Genomic DNA, 19036 nt, shown 5'->3' with positions numbered 1-19036 from the left:
ACAATCCTGTGCGTGCGTGCGTTCACAACGCTCTACAGAGTATGCATAATGGCGTGTGTGTGTTCATGTGTGTTTGTCAGTGGATATACTTGCAGAGCAGCTGTGCGCCACAAGAGAGTCTGAAGAAAGCAACGGCAGAGAGAGGCAGATAGCACACACGCAAATTACTCATATCATCGCACAAACACACACACGCAGCCGCGGAATGGGTGCACTCAACCACAAAATCAAAAAGGAAAACAAAACAAGAAGCCGAAGCGTGGGACGACCAGCGCACACACTCTCATTACTCCCGTAAAGCAAAACACACACACAGAGGGAGAGAGAGAGGTCGCCCACTCAATGCAATAAAAACAAAACAGAGACAGTTACGGTGCTCCGCCCATGCAGCCAGGCAGGACGGCAGCGGTGCGTGTCGTGCAAAAGAGAGCACCAACGGGCCTGCATGGGTGTGCATGCATATATACAATGGGCACATTATGCGTGTGCCTCGTGGGGTGAGGTGAGGGCGAGAGTCCATGCAAGGGGACACACACACAGAGAGAGAGAAGGAAGAGTGTGTGTGCGGGCGGTGCACGGCTCTCTCCCTCACTCTCACGCGGCCACCACCGCAGCCGCAGCCGCACACGCAACAACAAGAAGCAAAAGAGGGGAGGTGGTGTGGGAGACCGCGGTGCTGCCGTCACTGTCGCCAGGTGTCGTCGTATGATTTGTTTGAGCGGTGCGTGCTGATTGAGGTGATGCCTCACTCATTTTGACGCCGCTGCTTTCACCGTCTTTAGGCAGCGTCATGAAAATTGTTTGAGTTGTAACGGCCGGTGCGGCTGTGGAAGTTTCCCGAGGTTGTTCCAAGGAACGAGTGACATTTTCACGCTGTTGTGCTTCTTCTGACGGTGCGGCAACAAGAGTTTCAGCACGCCTCGAAGTATCTTCTGTGCGTTCCCCACTATTACGGCTGACAATATCGTTGTTACTTGAAGGAGATGGCGGACCATTACTCTGTTGATTTGCAATTGTTTCATTCTTCCCCTCCTCCTGACCGAGTGACGCCTCCGGTTCCCCTGCAGGAACTCCGTCTGGTACATTTTGCAGCTGTTCTCCCGATGGCTTTGAAGTTGTCGATGAAATCGCATTTTCGGCACCGGAGTGTGTCTGCTGTATTGTTGGCGATTGAGTCTGTAAATCAACTTGCAATTGCGGGGACCCGGGTGCGGAATTCCCAACCTTATTCAGCTGTGTTTGCTCTGCGGAAGGGTTTCCCGCTACACCAGACGACGTCTGACCGCTGGCATTGTCGGGAGCTCCAGAAACACCGCTCGCAGAAATAACAGATGAAACGGCAACAGGTAGCACCTCGTCACATCTACCGCCGGCACCGCACCACAGCACGCAGAGGGCACACACCAGCAGCACACGGCCAGTCATCATCATCGCCACCACTCCTGTCACTTGCGTGCAGCCTTCAGCACAAACCAACAACACGTCAACGCAGAGCAGAAGTAAGAAGAGAGACAAGTCACACAACGACGCAGCATCACAAATGACAGCAGCCCAGCGCACACACACTACGAGGCAGTTGAAATCAGTGAAAGGTCAACAACACACAACGCCCCGCAGCAAGTAAACAGAGAAAACACACAAAGCAATTAAAAACAAAACACAGGTAAACAAATAGCAATAAAGTAAAAAATGTAAACACACACACAAAAAGGGCTGCACAGTATGGCTCCAGTGTGCATGCACCCACACACAGACACGCGTCCACGCAAACAGCTGTGTGCGTGCCATGCGTATGAGTGTGTCTGCGATGCGTTCAACGTGACGGATACGGAGGCAGCAACGTGGAGCACACAGCAGGGCAGCGGAAGAAAATGAACCAAAACACAATTATTATTTTCTCTTATTTGTTTACATCGCAGCACAACACACGCGCACAAATCCCCGTGATTGAGTGCTGGCACGCACAGCCCTCATACAATTCTTCAGCCCACAGTGATGTACGCCAGCGCGGATGCGGCGAGCAGCAGCGGGGCACACACCCACGCAGAGCTGCTGAGGCTGCCGTCGATTTTTCGCAGACGCGACGGTGCGCGGGTCGTCGTCGTGGTTGGCGCCTCTGTGGTCGTAGTACTTGTTTTCTCCGGCGCAGTGGTGGTGATCGTGGTTGGTGCCTTTGTTGTGGTGGTCGTTGTGGTTGTCGCAGTTGTCTTAGTGGTTGTCGTATTTATTGCATTTGATTTGTTATTGTTGTCATTTGCGTTATCGTTCTCATGACGATCTGCCTCTTCCTCAGTAGATTTCTCATCTTTTTCCCGATCCTGTGCCTGGCTGAGATCACTTTGTGACTCTACTGTTACTTTCCCTTCCTCACTTACCTTCGGCGGAGGAGGAAGTGTACTCTGTGAATCCGTTACCTGCATTGGTTTCTCTGGCCTATTATCCTTTGGAACGGAATCTTTTCCAGAACTACGAGCTATTTCTTCCATTGCTGCCACGCACAATAACGGGCAGCAACACAGGGCAAGCACCAGCAGGGCGCACAGCAGACGGCACGTCATCATCGTGAGTGTGGTCGTTCAGTGGTGTGGAGCTGATCTGCACAGTGAGGGAAATGGAGAGCAACAGGGGAGACGAGAGGTGCGGCAGACACACACAGAGGGCACACCACACGAGGAGAGGGCAGCAGCCAGGCATGCACCGTACGCCGCACTCCACGCACGACACACACTCCAATCCACGGCAGCAGGCACACACACACACACAGCCCTGCCGCAACAACAACACACAGATGGAAGAGGGAGAAGCAAACAGGAGCGGCACACAAGGCTCCACCGCATGCACACACGGCGAGAGCGGTCCGTCGTGTCGGCACCCCTCACGGAGGGTGCGCACACACACAAGAGGAGGTGCAGCGCACACAGCAACACAAAAGCAAAGTAACCATAAAAAAAAGGAATAATCCCCGCACACCACGTGGATTACTCGTTCACGGAAAGCACAGTCAATATTCACCACAAAGCAGCTTATTAACTTGTTTTGGTTGTACGCTGCTACAGTAACGAGTGAGTAGCGCAAGGGCCGTCCGTACAAAAGTGGCAAGTATTCCGTCGTGCGGGCTGGGGCAGTCACACACAGTCGCAGTCCATATTCTCAATGACAGGGCATTTCTGCAGTGGATGAAGCGGAGTCTCCCGTGGTCCGTCGGGGATCAGCAGCCCGTGGCATCCGTGATGCGGCGGTGGCGGAAGAGCCTGGTCCATCTCGAGTACCCGCGGTTGTGCTTCCTGCGTGTCTTGCCTTCCGGCATGCTTGGCAACTTCGGTGGCGACAGGCGCCTCGCGCGCCTGTTAAGAAGACGGTGGCGCCATTGCGGCATCCACATGTGAGGCCTTCGCTGACTATCGGAACGCCAGGCTGAGCACGTCGGGCGTGTGCCTTCATACTGTGGACGGAAAAGCGCACTCTGCCGCAGGTTGGGCAGGAGGAAATCAATCCGCCGCTCGCTGGTCGACAAGGATTTGCGGTGCTCACGTCGGGAGGAGGTTCTGGCGGAGGCAGAGGCGGGCCGGTCTCTTCAGTAAGAAAGGGACGGCACCACCAACACAGGGGGTTATTTGTGATACGGAGGGCACGCGCAGGCATGTCGAGGAGTGGGCGGGAGTCGCACCGTGCCTGTGCGCAGTGCCGCCACTCGGGGCACGATGTCTGGGTCAACACCAGGAATAGAGTCCCCGCCACACCGACAAGCGCCTCTCATGCGGTGGACGCGCCTTCCTTTTCCTCCTGGACATCCTTCCAGTACGGCCACCTGACTGCAGTGAAAAAGTCCACGTGCCAGGCATTGACGCAGCCCTGCGGGAGGGATCGCCCCACGACGGCGTCAGCGTCCGCTGTCGCGTTGCGTGGGATTCCGCAGTGTGATGGGAAAATACGGAGCCAACAGTGTGACCTCGATCCGCCAGTGAAAGCGGCGCGGTACAAATCTCCTCGGTGACGCCGTCGCGCACCGCCAGCGAGCCAAGGCGGAGCGACTCCATCGCCGAGAGGGAGTCTGTGGCGACATGAACTGGTGTGAGCGATTGGGATGCTGCTGCCAGGCGGGGAACTGGGAAGTGTCTGTGGCCATGCTCAGTGGCAGGACACTCTGCTCGGCAGGAGCATGCGAGGCTGCCGGCAGCTGCGCGGTGAAACCCCACAGGGAGATCAGTTGTCGTGGTGGAGCCGTATAATAGTGCAGCGGATCCAGATGCAAGCTCAGTGAGAGACAACAAGTCGTCCGTCCAGCGGCCTGCGTCATACGTTCCCAGAAAAGCGCAGGCCGCTTCAAGGGCCGATCGTCTGACACCGTTCAGGGCGTCCTTGGCATGCCGTGGCTAGAAGACGCTCACCTCGTTGCAGCTCACAGTGTCGCGGACGAAAATCCGGTGCTCAGCATGAGGGGCGCGGATGTGGTCCGGGAGATCACCATGTGGCTGCAGACGCGTCGTAGTTCCTTGAAGACAGCATCTCTCGGAAGCGGGATCGATGTCGCCGCTTTCCATGCATGGACGGCGGCATGGCCTCCAAGCACATCACGCCACGCACGTCCTCAATATACCAAAGTGTGAGGCGTTCGTGTTGTGTGGGTGCGTGGAACCCAATGATCCTTCGCAGCGGTGCTGGATTGGCGGCCAGGTGGACAGAAGTATCCTTCGTTGATGCGCGTGGAACGAGCGATGCAGTGCAGCTGTCGCGATGTCGCACTTCCAGGCTGTGGAGGTGAACGGGGGCCGGACACGGTGCGATTGCCTCGCCGCCGTGGTGCAGCGCATTGTGGACGCACCCAACCAGAAAGTATCGCGTGGTGTGCTGGGACGCCCCAGCCTCTGCACCCAGCCGCAGCTGATGGCGGCGTGGCACGGTCCGCATCGCAGTCCAACTAAAGCATTGTTTTTTCATTTGCATTGTGGTGTGTGACGAAGGTGCGTAGGAGCTTCCCGAACTGGTTGGAGACTTGCGATTCTGAAGAAGCCGTTGCAGTTGCACAGCGTCGTTTTGAGGAGCAGGTGAGTGCCTCCGCATTAATCAGCAAACAACATCTCTGATGACAGCAGGAGGCACTGCGGTTTCTCCTTTTTTTGCAAAGCGAATTTATTGGACGGTGTGTTTGGTTGGCAGCTTTTGTGGGAGAAGGTGGGAGGCTGAGGGCATTAGGACTGAATTCATTTGAGTGGCTGCGTTACGTTGAATTTCGGCCAGTCGTGGCACCCTTTTGGGGTTTGACAGCTGTCTCTTTTGTTTACTTCCCACTGCAACACGCGGATAACACCGATCCGAGGAACATTTGTTTGACCGCGTGTGGGCTGCTGCCGTGCGTGGTGCATGGACTATGTGATTGTGTGAGGAGGTGCGTTGGGGTGACGAATACTTCTGTTTGGCGTGTCGCGGTGTGTCGGAATGGTGTTCGGATGAAATGTGGAGGGCGTTGTTTGTGATTTGTGTGTCTTCTCTGGTGGAGCCGAAATGTGTGCGGGGATTGTGGCATTGCTGGCTGACGGCTCCACGTCACTTTTCAGCATTCCTGGATGTGCTGAGGAATGACGGCTGGCGACCAGCGTGTTGGTGCTGCTGGTGGGAATAAGTGCATCGGGAATGGGCCATTTTCTGTTTTCCGTGCTGGAGCCGATGAAGTGGCACGAGGGCACCGGCTGTAGGCTGCCTGCCAGCACTTGTGAGCAGCGGATCCATGCACACACCGACGCTCATCGCAAGAGCGTGTGTGATCACAGTGGCTTTTGTGGCGTGCATTTATGGACGTCAGCCCATCGAAGAATGTGTGGACCAAACGGCTGACTGCACACGAGGAAAATAAGTGCGTGCACTGTGCCGTGTTTCAGCGTCGATGGCAGAGCGACATGAAGCCCGTGCTGGCAACTGAGATCTTTGCGTCGCGAGGGATGTCGGTGTTGATTTTGGATCGTCGAGGGTGAAGTGATTTTGCTGCTGCCCGTGTGTGTGGCCACTCCGGCGGAGGGCGAACACAAAATGGAGGGATGCAGGCGCTGCGTGTGTGTGTGTGCAGGTGCCATGCAACAACGTCACAACAAACATGCTGCGACTCGGTGACCCTCACATCGTTGTAGTCCTCACGAACGGCTGAGGCACGGCCCACATCGATGCACTCAGTGGACGGAGTGAGGCATCTTTTGAGGCGCTGCAGGGAGCAGGATGTGTTGACGCAGCCACGACGTGCATGGAGTGTCACGATTGCACAGTCAGCTGTGGCTGGTGGAATATTTACTTCTCGGAGGCAGCAGAGAGAGGGAGAGGGCTGCTCCTGCTGCTGGCGTCGTTGCTGCCCCTTGTAGCCTCCCATGCCGATTATTGTCTGTCCGCTGATCATGGGTGTCATGCCTCCACTAGTGACGTCGTCTGCAGGCATTTCACAGCACCAGTGAAACACACATCACGTCGCATGCCTTGGCTGTGGATGTGGTGTTGTGAATGCAGCCGGCATTATTTTGCCCGACTCCTTTTCACTGCTTTGCGACAAATAGATGCGTCGCCGCCGAGTCATCCACTGCAGCTCTGTGTGTTGTACTGCCAGCACAAGACTCTCCTGCTGTCTGACGCCTGGCTGACAGTCCAACACCACTGCGTTGGGACATGCAAGGATGTGGACTGCCGCTCACGGTGTTGGGCACCGCTGTTTGGATGCGGCGGCCACACGAGCGGATGCATTGTGGCACAATGAAATGCGTGAAATACGCGGAACCACAGCGGCTGCAACAATATCAGCGGTGTGGCACCACGGAATATGTGAGGGGGTGATGCATGATGAATCACGGTGGGCGGCATGCGAGGGAAGTGCACCGCGACGGTGCGTCATTCCGCCCTCAGCCTGCAGGGGAATGTACGCCCACAAAATATATGGCCGAGACACCACCAAACACACATGCCCTTCCATGCACCAATAAATAGGAGCGAAGGTGCGTTCTGGTGTGTGGGAGTCCACTCAAATATTTTAATTTCCACCGCAATAAGCGTTGAGGAATCATGTGCCACAGCAACGAAAGGAAAAACAAACATCTATTGCAGCACTTTACAAGCGAAAGGCAGGAACAACACACACCGAATTATTGGCTGCACCAACACAAGAAACATTCACAAGTGGGAAAAACAAATAATTGTGCACCTTGCGGAAATTCTTGAAACACACGATCCAGGCATGAAGGTTTACCCTCTGCAAAACAAAATATGCAGATATCTGCCAATATTCAAAAAGAAAAAAAAAATAAATGGTTTCCTGCACTCTTCCATTCCTTGCGCTGAATATGAACAAAGGCCAAAGGCAACTGAGTTGCCTTTGTGATGAATATTGGCTAGCCTTCCCGTGGACCAGCAATCCACGTGGTTTACGGGGATGTCCTTTTTATTGTTACTTTGGCCTTTTGTGTTGCTGTGTGCGCTGCACCTCCTTGTGTGTGTGCGTACCCTCCGTGAGGGGGTGCCGACACGACGGACCGCTCTCGCCGTATTTACATGCGGTGGAGCCTTGTGTGCCGCTCCTGTTTGCTTCTCCCTCTTCCATCTGTGTGTTTGTGTTGCGGCAGGGCTGTGTGTGCGTGGTGTGCGGCGTACGGTGCATGCCTGGCTGCTGCCCTCTCCTCATGTGGTGTGCCCTCATGTGTGTGTCTGCCGCACCTCTCGTCTCCCCTGTTGCTCTCCATGTCCCTCACTGTGCAGATCAGCTCCACACCACTGAACGACCACACTCACGATGATGATGACGTGCCGTCTGCTGTGCGCCCTGTTGGTGCTTGCCCTGTGCTGCTGCCCGTCTGTGTGTGCGGCAGAGTCTACTGAGAATACTGAAGCTGAAGATCGTGAGGCTGAGGCTGAAGGAAACGGCACCAGTTTAGTGCACTCTTTATCACAGTCTAAGCCCGAAGACGAAGATATTGGAAAGGCTGCCATTTCACCGTCCCTTGTACCTGAGGGACCACGTAAGGAAATCGGTAACTCAGGGTCGTTAGGTAATGGGTCCGGTGCGGACCTGGGAATTACTGCAGTAGCGGGACCAGCCCCGACCGCTGCAGGTCCGGAATCAGGTGACGTGTCTAACACGTTACAAAATCATGATACGGACGGTAATCCAGGACCAGAAATCAGCACAAGACAATCCGCAGAAGGAGCAAATCAGGAAGCCGAAGATCCTGCCGAGAAGACCACGACGACGACTACAACATATGCACCAACAACGATAACAACCACTACAACAAAGGCACCAACCACGAATACAGAGGCGCCAACTACGACGACCACCCGCGCACCGTCACGTCTTCGGGAAATCGACGGCAGCCTCAGCAGCTTTGCGTGGGTGTGTGCCCGGCTGCTGCTCGCCGCATCCGCGCTGGCGTACACCACAGTGGGCTAAAAGATGTGTGCGGGCTGTGCGTGCCAGCACTCAACCACGAGTATTTGTGCGCGTCAACTGTGGTCCGATGTACTAAATAATGGGATAAAGTAATGATCGTGTTTCGCTTTGCTTGCTTTCGCTTCATGCTGTGTTCTCCATTTTGCTGCTCTCGCATCCGTCATGTTGAACGCATTCCAGGTACAGTTACAAGCGCGACACGCACACGACTGTTTGCATCGATGCACTGTTGAGGATGGGTGCATGCGCACTGCAGCCATACTGTGCAGCTCTTTGTTTTTGTCTTTTTTCCTTTTGTGTTTTTACTCTTTTACGTTGTTGCTTTTTTTTAGTTTTTGTTTTTTTCTTTTGTGCGTCTTTTTTTTAAATTTTTGCATGTTGTTGTGCCTTTTTAAACTTTAATTGGCTTGATGTTTTTCATGAAGTGCGTGTTGCCTCTGCTGGCAGCTGTGAGTGTGTCGTGTCTCTCTCCTTTTCATTTCACTTTGCGTTGACGTGTTGTTGGTTTGTGCTGAAGGCTGCACGCAAGTGACAGGAGTGATGGCGATGGTGATGACTGGCCGTGTGCTGCTGGTGTGTGCCCTCTGCGTGCTGTGGTGCGGTGCTGCGACGGTGGTGTCATCGGCGCCTGATGCTACCCGTGCCCAAAGTGTTTGGCCTGAGTATTTGTTCCTAAATTGGCATGAACTCTTTAGGAACGAATGCAAGGTGGAAAAACCGTATGGGAATAATGAGGATTTGAAGGAGTTAGCCGTGAATTGCTGTGTGCGTGATGCAATGAATGAGCTTTGCAGCGCTTTTTACGGTAATACTGTCATGGAAAATAAGGACGCTAATGTTGAGGGTATTTGCAAAGAGTACGCTGGAAAACCAGATGATGTTGCTGATTGCCCAAAACCAAAAACCAACCTGTCGCCTGCTGCGGTAACTTTAGTGAAAGTATCAGTTCCAGAAGCACCGAAAGACAATGAAGAAGAATTGAGAAAGACACCGGAAGAAGCACCGACACCACTAGCGGGAACACCTTTGACGAATTCACTAGCAAAACCAACAAAAATATCACCATCACCGCCACTGAAAGGGCAACCCACCAATGCAGAGGAAGTGCCGGTGCCAAATTCAGAGGAAGGCTCATTGAACACGGGGCCAACAAACGATTCGGAAGAGGGGGACACTGACACAGTCACAGACACCGAGCAGGATGAGCCATCTAACAGTCAAGCCGATCCAACCACAACAACACCCACGGTTGCCAGGGATAATGGTGATAACGAAACGGACAAGGGCACTGGAGAAGATACTACGAACAATGCACCGGAACCCGATGTTGCCGGGACAGAGGAAAACCAAGAGGAAAATAAAACTAATAAACCGAAGGAAAGAACGCTCCAAGTTGCGGGTATAAAAACCACCACGGTGACGTCTGGCGAAAGTGACGGCGTCAAAGCCACCTCCCCTCTTTTGCTTCTTCTTGTTGTTGCGTGTGCGGCTGCTGCGGTGGTGGCCGCGTGAGAGTGAGGGAGAGAGAGCCGTGCACCGCCCGCACACACACTCTTCCTTCTCTCTCTGTGTGTCCCCTTGCATGGACTCTCGCCCTCACCTCACCCCACGAAGCACACACAATAATGTGCCCATTGTATATATGCATGCACACCCATGCAGGCCCGTTGGTGCTCTCTTTTGCACGACACGCACCGCTGCCGTCCTGCCTGGCTGCATGGGCGGAGAACCGTAACTGTTTCTGTTTTGTTGTTCTCTTATGATTGTTTTAAGTGTTTTTAATTTTTCTTTGCTGTTTGCTTTAAAATATTTTAAATGTTTTTTTTTTCTGGTTGTGTGATTTTTTTCTTAATTTCTTTTTATTTATGTGTGCGTGTGTTTCTTTTACTTTTTATTTTTCTTTTCTCACTTCCCCATCTCTTCTTTTTGCTTTTGGGGCAATCACTATGGACGTTTTTCTTTTCTACTCTTCCCTCTTTAATTATTTGTTGCTGCACTCTTCTTGTGAGGGGTGCCGTGTGTTTCCGCCCAACTGCTCCACTCGCACACCCACCGACACGCTCATGACGACGGCCCTGTGCGCCTCGCCTGCTGCACGCATGAGGAGGGGCCGCGACGAACGGCGCGCTGAGGGAGCCGTGACGTGTGGGCGTGCGACGAGGGCCTGTGGGGCGGAGCACACATTTCTTCCCTCCTGTTTTGTTTTCTTTGCGGCCAGGGCGGGCAGACACCCGCAGCGCCACACACACAGCCACACCCTGCCGCCGTGTTTTATTTAAGGATTGTTTTGCTTTGCGTGTTTATTTCATGCGGTGGCGCACCCTTCGGTGTCGGCCTCGTGAGCATTTCTCTCCCCTCCGATGATTTCTTTTTCTTTTGCTGCGCTCACTCTCCCGATGGAGTGACGCGACTGCCGTCATGTCTGCGTGCTTCTCTCAGTCCCCACACACACGAGTGACTGTGCTCTGCGGGCCGCACTCACGCGCCGATGAGAGGGCTGAGGGGAGCAGCAACACGCAGATGACCCCATGAAATATAAACGATGTGCGGACACACGGAGGGTCGGACGGTTGAAGCACACGCAACCATCTTTTAATTTTCTTTTGCGGGCAAAATACATACAGACAGTTTGGTGTGGCCACACGCAGCCAGGCGATTTTTTTCTTATTTTAAATTTGTGTGGAGCAGTAATGGACGATTTCTTTTTCATTTATAATTATTTTGTGTGGTGGGGTTTACATAAGACGAAGGGGGACGTTTTTTTGTTTTCAATAAATATTGTGTGGATTGCCACTGCTTGGGCTGCAGTGCAGTCATGAGTTTGAGCGGTCTTCTTGTTGTTGTTTTCGTTATTCGTCCCCGCTGTACATTTTTGTGCGTCCCTCCACATACTCTGCTCCCTCTTTTCTACTTCTTTGCTTTGTGTTGCTGCAGGCACACACAACCACAGGCACACAAGATGCACATTGCGGTGGATTTGAATGCACCTTTTGTAGTGCATGCTGGCAGTTGCGTGTGGCTGCTGCTTCTTCCGTGGCCATGAGGAGGAGGGAGAGAGGGAGTGCACCCGAGTCTATTTTCCTGTGGGTGTGATGCACCGCGTGTGACTGCGCTGAGTTGGGCTCCGTGTCCCATTGAGGGCGGGATGGCAGGAAATTTTTGTGCCGCGTCATGGATGGATGAGGGTTCGCTTGCTCCGTGTGCGTTGTGTGGTGGCCGCGGGGTTTTGCCATTTCCCTGGGGCTGCGGGAATGAGCTGGGGGAGATGGTGGTGGATGTCTTCTCCTCCTGCATGGTGGGTGGCTGCTGGCGTTGTGTGCCTTCCTTGCGTGGATGCCGTCTCGTGGTGTGTGGACTGTGCGGCTGGGCCTGCTGCCCTCTCCTCATATTGTCTGCGCTCTCTCTCGCTGTATCCGCTGTGCTCCGTCCCTCTCCCTCTCGTTCCATTCTTTTCCTTTCCGTCTCACCGATCGGCTGACTGACACCAGCGACTCCACTACGGGTGACGATGACTGCGATGGTGACGGTGCGGCGCCGTGTTGGTCCTTGCGCTCTTGTGCTGCTGCTGCTCGTCCGTGTGCGTGACGGCGACAGGAGACGATAATAATGATAACAGCCGTCCTCCCAGCCCTGCGCTAGGGAAACCGGATCCTACAAGAAACATGCCTGGTGCATTACAGCCATATGGTGGGGAGACCGGTGTGCCACAGACAGAGAGTGGGAGAGACAGCGAGGAGGGTTTGAGTATTCAGGACCTTCGTTGCCAAAGGAAGCAGGCACAGCCATCACTGGACAGACACGAGTTCCGCCAGAGTCACTGAGTTCGGCTAGCGATAATCCAGAGCCAGCAGGTTTGGCAACTCAGTCTCCACACACACACACAAGGTGCGACCGGTATGTCAGATGCACAAAATAAAAAGGAAGCAGTAAAATACACGAGGCGATGAGAATCATAAGGCAGAGATACAAAAATCAGAAGATCAAAATGTCAAATTTAAATACAACGCCAACCACGACGACCACCCACACACCGTCACGTCTTCGCGAAATCGACGGCAGCCTCAGCAGCTCTGCGTGGGTGTGTGTGCCTCGCTGCTGCTCGCCGTATCCGCGCTGGCGTACACCGCTCTTGGCTGAAGAGGTGTATGTGGGCTGTGCGTGCCAGCACTCAACCGCGGGTATTTATGTGTGCGTCTACTGTGGTCCGATGTAAATAAATAAGAGTAATTATGATGATTGTGTTTTGCTTCAATTGCTTCTGCTGCCCTGCTGTGTGCTCCGCGTTGTGCTGCTCCCTGTATTCGTCACGTTGAACGCATCCCAGAGACACTCGTATGCACGACACGCGTACAACTGTTTGCGTGGACGCACTGTTGAGAGAGGGTGCATGCACACTGGAGCCATTTGGTGCAGCTTCTTGTTTTTTGTTTTTTTGTGTTTTTACTGTTTTTCTCATTGCTGATTTTTTAATTTAGTTTGGTTTTTCCTTTTTTGTGTGTTTTTCTTGTTAAATCATTACAGGGCGTTGTGCGTTTTTGCACCTTTATTGGTTTAGTATTCCTCATGAAATGCGTGTTGCTGCTGCTGATGTTTTTTACTGTACCGTGTCTCTTCTTTTTCTCTCTGTTGACTTGTTAGTTTGTGCTGAAGGCTGCACGCAAGTGACAGGAGTGATGGCGATGACGATGACTGGCCGTGTGCTGCTGGTGTGTGCCCTCTGCGTGCTGTGGTGCGGTGCGGCCGATGGAGATGTTGTTGTTTCTTGTGGGGACGACCGCATTCTGAAAGAATTATTTATTCCAGTTGCGAGATTGAAGGCAAGACAAGAACAAGGAGCAGCAGAAGCAGCAGCTGACGCAAAGGCAGCGGCAGAAACAGCAGCAAAGGCGGCAGCAGCAACAAAAGCAGCAACAGAAGCAGCAGCAAAAGCAAAAGAAGCAGAGGCAGCAGCAAAAGAAGCAGAGACAGCAGCAAAAGAAGCAGAGACAGCAGCAAAAGAAGCAGAGGCAGCAGCAAAAGAAGCAGAGGCAGCAGCCAAAGCAGCAAAGGCAGTAGACACAGAGGAAAAAGCAAAAGCAGTAGCAGCAGCAACTGAATCAGCAGCAAAAAAAGCAACGACAGCATCAGAAGCAGCAGCAAAAGCAAAAGCAGCAGCAGAAGAAGCAAAGGCAGCAGCAGAGGCAGCAGCAACGGCAACAGAAGAAGCAAAGGCAGCAGCAGAGGCAGCAGCAACGGCAACAGAAGCGGCAGAAGCAGCAGCAGAGGCAGCAGCAACGGCAACAGAAGCGGCAAAAGCAGCAGAGGCAGCAGCAGAGGCAACAGCAGAGGCGGCAAACGCGGCAACAGCTGCAGCAAAAGCATCAGCAGAAGAAGCAGCAGAAGAAGCAGCAACAGCAACACTAATAGCAACATCAGCAGCAAAAGCAGCAGAAGAAGCAGCAGAAAAGGCAGCAAAAGCAAAAGAAGCAGCAGAAACAGCCGAAGCAAAAGCAGCAGCAGCAGAAAAAGCAGCAGCAACGGAAGCGGACGCAAAAGCAACAGCAGCAAAGACAGCAGAGGCACCAGCAACGGCAACAGAAGCGGCAAAAGCACTGCGAGGTAAAGCAGTCGGAGAAGAGGAGGTAAAAACAGCAGTACATGATCAGGATAATTCAGTCGAACACCATACTGGAGAAAAACAAGAGCTTCCAAAAGAAGAAGAACCGGAACGACAAGAAAACGAACAGCATGAAAAGCAGCAACACCAACAGCGTGAACATTCCGCAGGAAATGGCGACGAATCCGCGAAAAACAAAACTGCTAATACTACAAATGCAACCGCAATTAAGGACGACAGCAACAGCAGCACTGCCGTCTCCCACACCACCTCCCCTCTCTTGCCTCTTCTTGTTGTTGTTGCGTGTGCGGCTGCTGCTGCGGTGGTGGCCGCGTGAGAGTGAGGGAGAGAGAGCCGTGCACCGCCCGCACACATACTCGTCCTTCTCTCTCTCTGTGTGTGTGTCCCCTTGCATGGACTCTCGCCCTCACCTCACCCCACGAGGCACACACATAATGTGCCCATTGTATATATGCATGCACACCCATGCAGGCCCGTTGGTGCTCTCTTTTGCACGACACGCACCGCTGCCGTCCTGCCTGGCTGCATGGGTGGAGCACCGTAACTCTTTCTGTTTTGTTGTTCTCTTATGATTGTTTTAAGTGTTTTTAATTTTTCTTTGCTGTTTGCTTTAAAATATTTTAAATGTTTTTTTTTTTCTGGTTGTGTGATTTTTTTCTTCATTTCTTTTTTCTTTTTGTTTTTTTGTTAATTTTTTTGCTTTTATCTCACTGCCCCATCTCTTCTTTTTGCTTTTGGGGGCAATCACTATGGACGTGTTTTTTCTTTTCTACTCTTCCCTCTTCTAATTGTTTGTTGCTGCATTCTTCCTGTGAGGGGTGCCGTGTGTTTCCGCCCAACTGCTCCACTCGCACACCACCGACACGCTCATGACGACGGCCCTGTGCGCCTCGCCTGCTGCACGCATGAGGAGGGGCCGCGACGAACGGCGCGCTGAGGGAGCCGTGACGTGTGGGCGTGCGACGAGGGCCTGTGGGGCGGAGCACACATTTCTTCCCTCTTGTTTTGTTTTCTTTGCGGCCAGGGCGGGCAGACACCCGCAGCGCCACACACACAGCCACACCCTGCCGCCGTGTTTTTCTTTAAGGATTTGTTCTGTTCTTTGTTTTTTTGTGGATGTGAGTGCGTTGCCACCGTGCGTGATTGTTGAAGTTGGGCCGTGCCGCATTTGTCGCTGCTCTCCAGTTGTCTCTGTTGCTGTGTTGATGTGCCTCCCTGTTCTCCTCTTCTCTTCTGCTCCTCCAGCACACACACATATATATACTTAGTTGCACGGTGCTCTGCAGGAATGTCTTGGTGACGGTGGGACGTTGGCCTGCATCCCGTGCTGACATAGTATGGTCGCTGCGAGTCTACCGTTAGCAGTGGGAATCACGGTGTCATTGGATGGATGCGTGTGGTACGTTTGTTGCATAGTGCTGGAGGCCGACTGACGCCACTGCACGATGCCCGCCATGTGTGAAGGTGTTGCCTGCTCTTGGGACCATTCTTCTTTCTCCTGTGTGTTTGCTCTGCCGGGTGCAGGCGTTGCTTGGTGTGTGCTGACGCGTGACGGACGATGCCACGATGGCCGTCTCTGGCAATGACAGTCGCTGTGCTTTCGGCACACATCCACAAGACTCTTTATTGTCTCTCTGTGCGAGCGATTGCAGCAGGGCATTGCTGCGGGCGTGACGGGGACCACGACGGCGTCACCCCTCGAGAAGATCCCACGCTCTGTCGGTTGTGGAGCGGCGAGGCAGTTTGCCTGCAGCCCGACTGACAACCGCACAGTCGTTTCATTGCGGTCATTTTGCCGCCATCACCCGCTGCGGTGGTGTCCTCAATAGCCGCATCTCAGAACTTTAGGCCGTTCTCCCCTCAGGATTGCCCTTGCTGCTTGACTGGCGCAGCACCGGCCCGAAATGGCTCTTCTGCAGGAGTGCAGGCACCAGAGTGCCAGCGACGAGGCTCATTGTCTGCATTGACTTCCACCAGGCCTGCAGTGGGTGTGCCGGTGGCGTGGCCTTCGTTGTGCGCCACACCTTTCCGTGCGAGCGCCTGTCGCTGCTGGAACCAACTGCCTGGAGACCACCGCCTTCTGCGTGTGCCCACCGGCCAGCCCCAGCATGTACGTGGTGAACCTCTGCAGCCTTCCTACAGTAATTGCTCACGCTGCTCACTCTGCGAGCACCATTCTTTGTCTTGTTCCTGCAGAGCCTATTGCGGACGACCTGAATTCACACCATGAGCTGCGGGACGGTTGCTCATCATCCACGACGTCAGGAGAGGACCTCGCCACCTCCTCAAGCGGCATGGAGTGTGAGCTGTCCGACGACCCGGCACAGGCAACTCGGATTAGCAGCCGCAGCGTCTCGTTTCCCAATGTGAATGCGCAACGCGTGCTGCATGTCTCCCACTGGACGTCCACCCGTTTACATGGACTCGGACCACCATCTGCCATCCCAAACTGCAGGGACGGAGGACGGCCTCTCGCGACAGGCAGGCATGCTGCCACAACGGAAACATGTCGCCCTTTTCCTGCGTGAAGCCGACTGTGATGCTTCCATCTAGGCGTGTGGTAACACCTCTGGCCACTGTGAACACATGGTTGGAGATGCGCAAATGTACCATACCGCGCGGCCGTCGTGACAGCCCACAAAAATCACGACGGACGGAATGTATCAGGCCGAGTCTGTTGCGGCGACAGCATGCAGCGAGCGTACTTTCTTACCGGGAGGCAGCCTGCCCCGTGCTGAAGCTCTCCGCAAACGGGAGGACCGCAATCATGCCCTCCGCCGTGTTTTCTCCATGCTGCCAGAGGTCCGCGCGAAATAGCCTGGTACTCTCTCGAGCCCAAGCCTGTGGTGCTCCGAGGCATGGCGGCACCACGTCCACGCCCTCCGGGATCGGCTGGGCTGCGGTGCTCTTGGGACCGCGTCTGTGCTCTGCCTCTGCAGCGGGCAACCCGCTCGTCCGTCACACTGTCCGCGTCGCACTTGCTGCGATCCTCACTGTTGTCCGCACACCTTGTGCTTGCGTGCCCTCTGATGACTGAGGTATGAATTGGCCCTTCACGCCGTGTGTGCCTGACTCGGCCATCCGCGACTGTTTGCCTGGCATGGCCCCTGGACCCGTCGGCGTATTGAATGAGTTTCTGCGCCATCTTGCACCGCTGCTTGCACAGAACGATTATCAATACCTCCCTTGCTGACGGCAGCCTGCGAGGTTCCCGGGAAAAGAGGGACACCACTCGCATCCACAGACACGGGAAGGACACATGCCGCACAGGGAGAGTTGCCGGCCCATCCCGCTGCTCTCTGCCCTGCTAGGGGCGGCGTCCCGCGCTGCACCGTCGCCGTCACCGTTCTCTCGCCGTCCGGATCGGCATCTCGACTGCGTTCGACACCGCGGACGATGGGTGAGTGCTGGCCGTGCTCGACGGGCTACCGCGCCTGGGCCGTCGCTCCCAACGCTGGTGGCGCAATCACCTGCGAGGCGGCGGCGTTGGGTGAGTGCTCGCCGAGAATATTCCTGACAGCGGCTCGCCTCAGCCGTGGCAGCCCAATGCAGCTTCCTTGGACCGCAGCTCCTACTCCACCGCGTGGATGGTCTGTTGCACCGCCTGTACAGCATTCACTTTGCGTCGGCGTTCATTCACGCTGACGGCCGCACGCTTGTTGCCTTGTGTGCAGACATCCGTGTCCGTGCTGCGGCAATGCCAACTGTCGTTTCCCTTGTGGCCACATTTGCTGCCGAGCACAGCCTGAATATCAACGCGGACAGGAGCGGGGCCGCTCTGTTCTGCATCGCCTCACACCGACAGTCTGACGAGGACACGGCCGACCATCGCCCAGACGATGGGAACCAACGCGTCAAGTCCCACCCGGTGCGTCTGCTCGGCAATGCGATTGATCGACACCTCAATTTTGTTGTGCATGTCACCGTTGCTGCGATGCGGACCGTGCCACGCCGCCATCAGCTGCGGCTGGGTGCAGAGGCTGGGGCGTCCCAGCACACCACGCAATACTTTCTGGTTGGATGCGTCCACAATGCGCTGCACCGCGGCGGCGAGGCAATCGCACCGTGTCCGGTCCCCGTTCACCTCCACAGCCTGGAACTGCGGCACCGCGACAGCTGCGCTGCATCGCTTGGTCCACGCGCATCAAAGAAGGATACTTCTGTCCACCTGGCCGCCAATCCAGCACCGCTGCGGAGGACCATTGGGTTCCGCGCACCCACACAACACGAACGCCTTACACTTTTCCGATGTATTGAGGAAGTGTGTGGCGCAATCCGCTTGGAGGCCACGCCGCCGTCCATGCATGAAAAGCGGCGACATCAATCCCGCTTCCGAGAGATGCTGTTATTAATGGATTGCTACGCGTCTGTGACATTATTGGGACACCCCACAACCACAATCGTGCTCCTCCTATTCAACATCGTATTTTCCCTGGGACACTGTGAGCTGCAATAAAGTGGAATTTAATCAGCCACGCTTTGCCCAAGACGCCTCTGACGACGTCAAGCGCACGGCTTTTTATTCTACTCACTCCTCTTTGGGGGATTGTGATTTTGAATTGTGGACGGACGGTCCTTCATATCTCGCTGCCCTCGCATCTGGATCCGCTGCGCTATTATATGACTCCACCACGACAACCGATCTCCCTGTGGAGGTACATCGTGCAGCAGCTGGCAGCCTCGCATGCTCATATAGGGAAGACTGCCTTGCGATCGAAAATGTTTTTAGACATCTCATACCTCCTTGTCTGGAAACACCCCAATCGCCCACACGAATGCTGGAGGAAACGGACTCCCTCTAGGCAATTGAGGCACCCCGCGTTGCCCACCGACCGTGCGAGACCGCGTTACTGAGTAAATTTGGATTATGCTGCTTTCCTTGGTGAAGCGAGGTCACCCTGTGGATTTTATATTTTCCCATCACACTGCGGTATTCCACGCAGTGAGGCCGCTGACAAACAAGCCACGATTGCACGATTCCTCTCGCAGGACTGCGTCAATGC

At 54.5% G+C, this 19036-nt stretch overlaps 6 protein-coding genes and 1 pseudogene across 6 annotated transcripts, besides 16 other annotated features; 4 read left to right on the top strand and 3 right to left on the bottom strand.

Annotated features, from left to right (window-relative positions):
- Positions 1-12976: part of a sequence feature (areas not merged during assembly with more than two copies in the genome that could not be assigned to a particular haplotype) that runs on past the window's edge.
- Tc00.1047053510693.230 (mucin-associated surface protein (MASP), putative) lies at positions 595-1431 on the bottom strand (the record flags this gene model as incomplete). The annotated part of the gene is made up of 1 exon (XM_815568.1): positions 595-1431. The coding sequence occupies one exon, from the start codon at positions 1429-1431 to the stop codon at positions 595-597; it is 837 nt and encodes a 278-aa protein (XP_820661.1).
- On the bottom strand, positions 1983-2561 carry Tc00.1047053510693.220 (mucin TcMUCII, putative; the record flags this gene model as incomplete). The annotated part of the gene is made up of 1 exon (XM_815567.1): positions 1983-2561. The coding sequence occupies one exon, from the start codon at positions 2559-2561 to the stop codon at positions 1983-1985; it is 579 nt and encodes a 192-aa protein (XP_820660.1).
- Positions 2095-2222: a microsatellite.
- Positions 3151-3642, bottom strand: Tc00.1047053510693.210 (uncharacterized protein; the record flags this gene model as incomplete). The annotated part of the gene is made up of 1 exon (XM_815566.1): positions 3151-3642. The coding sequence occupies one exon, from the start codon at positions 3640-3642 to the stop codon at positions 3151-3153; it is 492 nt and encodes a 163-aa protein (XP_820659.1).
- Tc00.1047053510693.200 (mucin TcMUCII, putative) lies at positions 7760-8416 on the top strand (the record flags this gene model as incomplete). The annotated part of the gene is made up of 1 exon (XM_815565.1): positions 7760-8416. The coding sequence occupies one exon, from the start codon at positions 7760-7762 to the stop codon at positions 8414-8416; it is 657 nt and encodes a 218-aa protein (XP_820658.1).
- Positions 8203-8304: a microsatellite.
- Positions 8687-8781: a sequence feature (A-rich).
- Tc00.1047053510693.190 (mucin-associated surface protein (MASP), putative) lies at positions 8957-9928 on the top strand (the record flags this gene model as incomplete). The annotated part of the gene is made up of 1 exon (XM_815564.1): positions 8957-9928. The coding sequence occupies one exon, from the start codon at positions 8957-8959 to the stop codon at positions 9926-9928; it is 972 nt and encodes a 323-aa protein (XP_820657.1).
- Positions 10235-10350: a sequence feature (A-rich).
- Tc00.1047053510693.176 lies at positions 11924-12553 on the top strand (annotated as a pseudogene).
- Positions 12831-12925: a sequence feature (A-rich).
- Positions 12977-13159: a sequence feature (areas merged during assembly that could not be assigned to a particular haplotype. This can correspond to areas where the two haplotypes were merged or to regions with more than two copies in the genome that were merged during assembly.).
- Tc00.1047053510693.163 (mucin-associated surface protein (MASP), putative) lies at positions 13090-14349 on the top strand (the record flags this gene model as incomplete). The annotated part of the gene is made up of 1 exon (XM_815573.1): positions 13090-14349. One exon carries the CDS (start codon positions 13090-13092, stop codon positions 14347-14349), a length of 1260 nt encoding a protein of 419 aa, XP_820666.1.
- Positions 13160-14246: a sequence feature (haploid, non-Esmeraldo-like haplotype).
- Positions 13279-13451: a microsatellite.
- Positions 13491-13741: a microsatellite.
- Positions 13754-13932: a microsatellite.
- Positions 13945-14007: a microsatellite.
- Positions 14247-19036: part of a sequence feature (areas not merged during assembly with more than two copies in the genome that could not be assigned to a particular haplotype) that runs on past the window's edge.
- Positions 14643-14671: a sequence feature (AT_rich).
- Positions 14684-14731: a sequence feature (A-rich).
- Positions 17360-19036: part of a mobile genetic element that runs on past the window's edge.

The sequence above is a fragment of the Trypanosoma cruzi genome, genomic scaffold, assembly GCF_000209065.1.
Source record: "Trypanosoma cruzi strain CL Brener 1047053516815 genomic scaffold, whole genome shotgun sequence".
Classification (NCBI taxonomy): domain Eukaryota; phylum Euglenozoa; class Kinetoplastea; order Trypanosomatida; family Trypanosomatidae; genus Trypanosoma; species Trypanosoma cruzi.
Note: the sequence above shows the minus strand (reverse complement) of the source record. Positions and strands in the feature narration are given on the sequence as shown.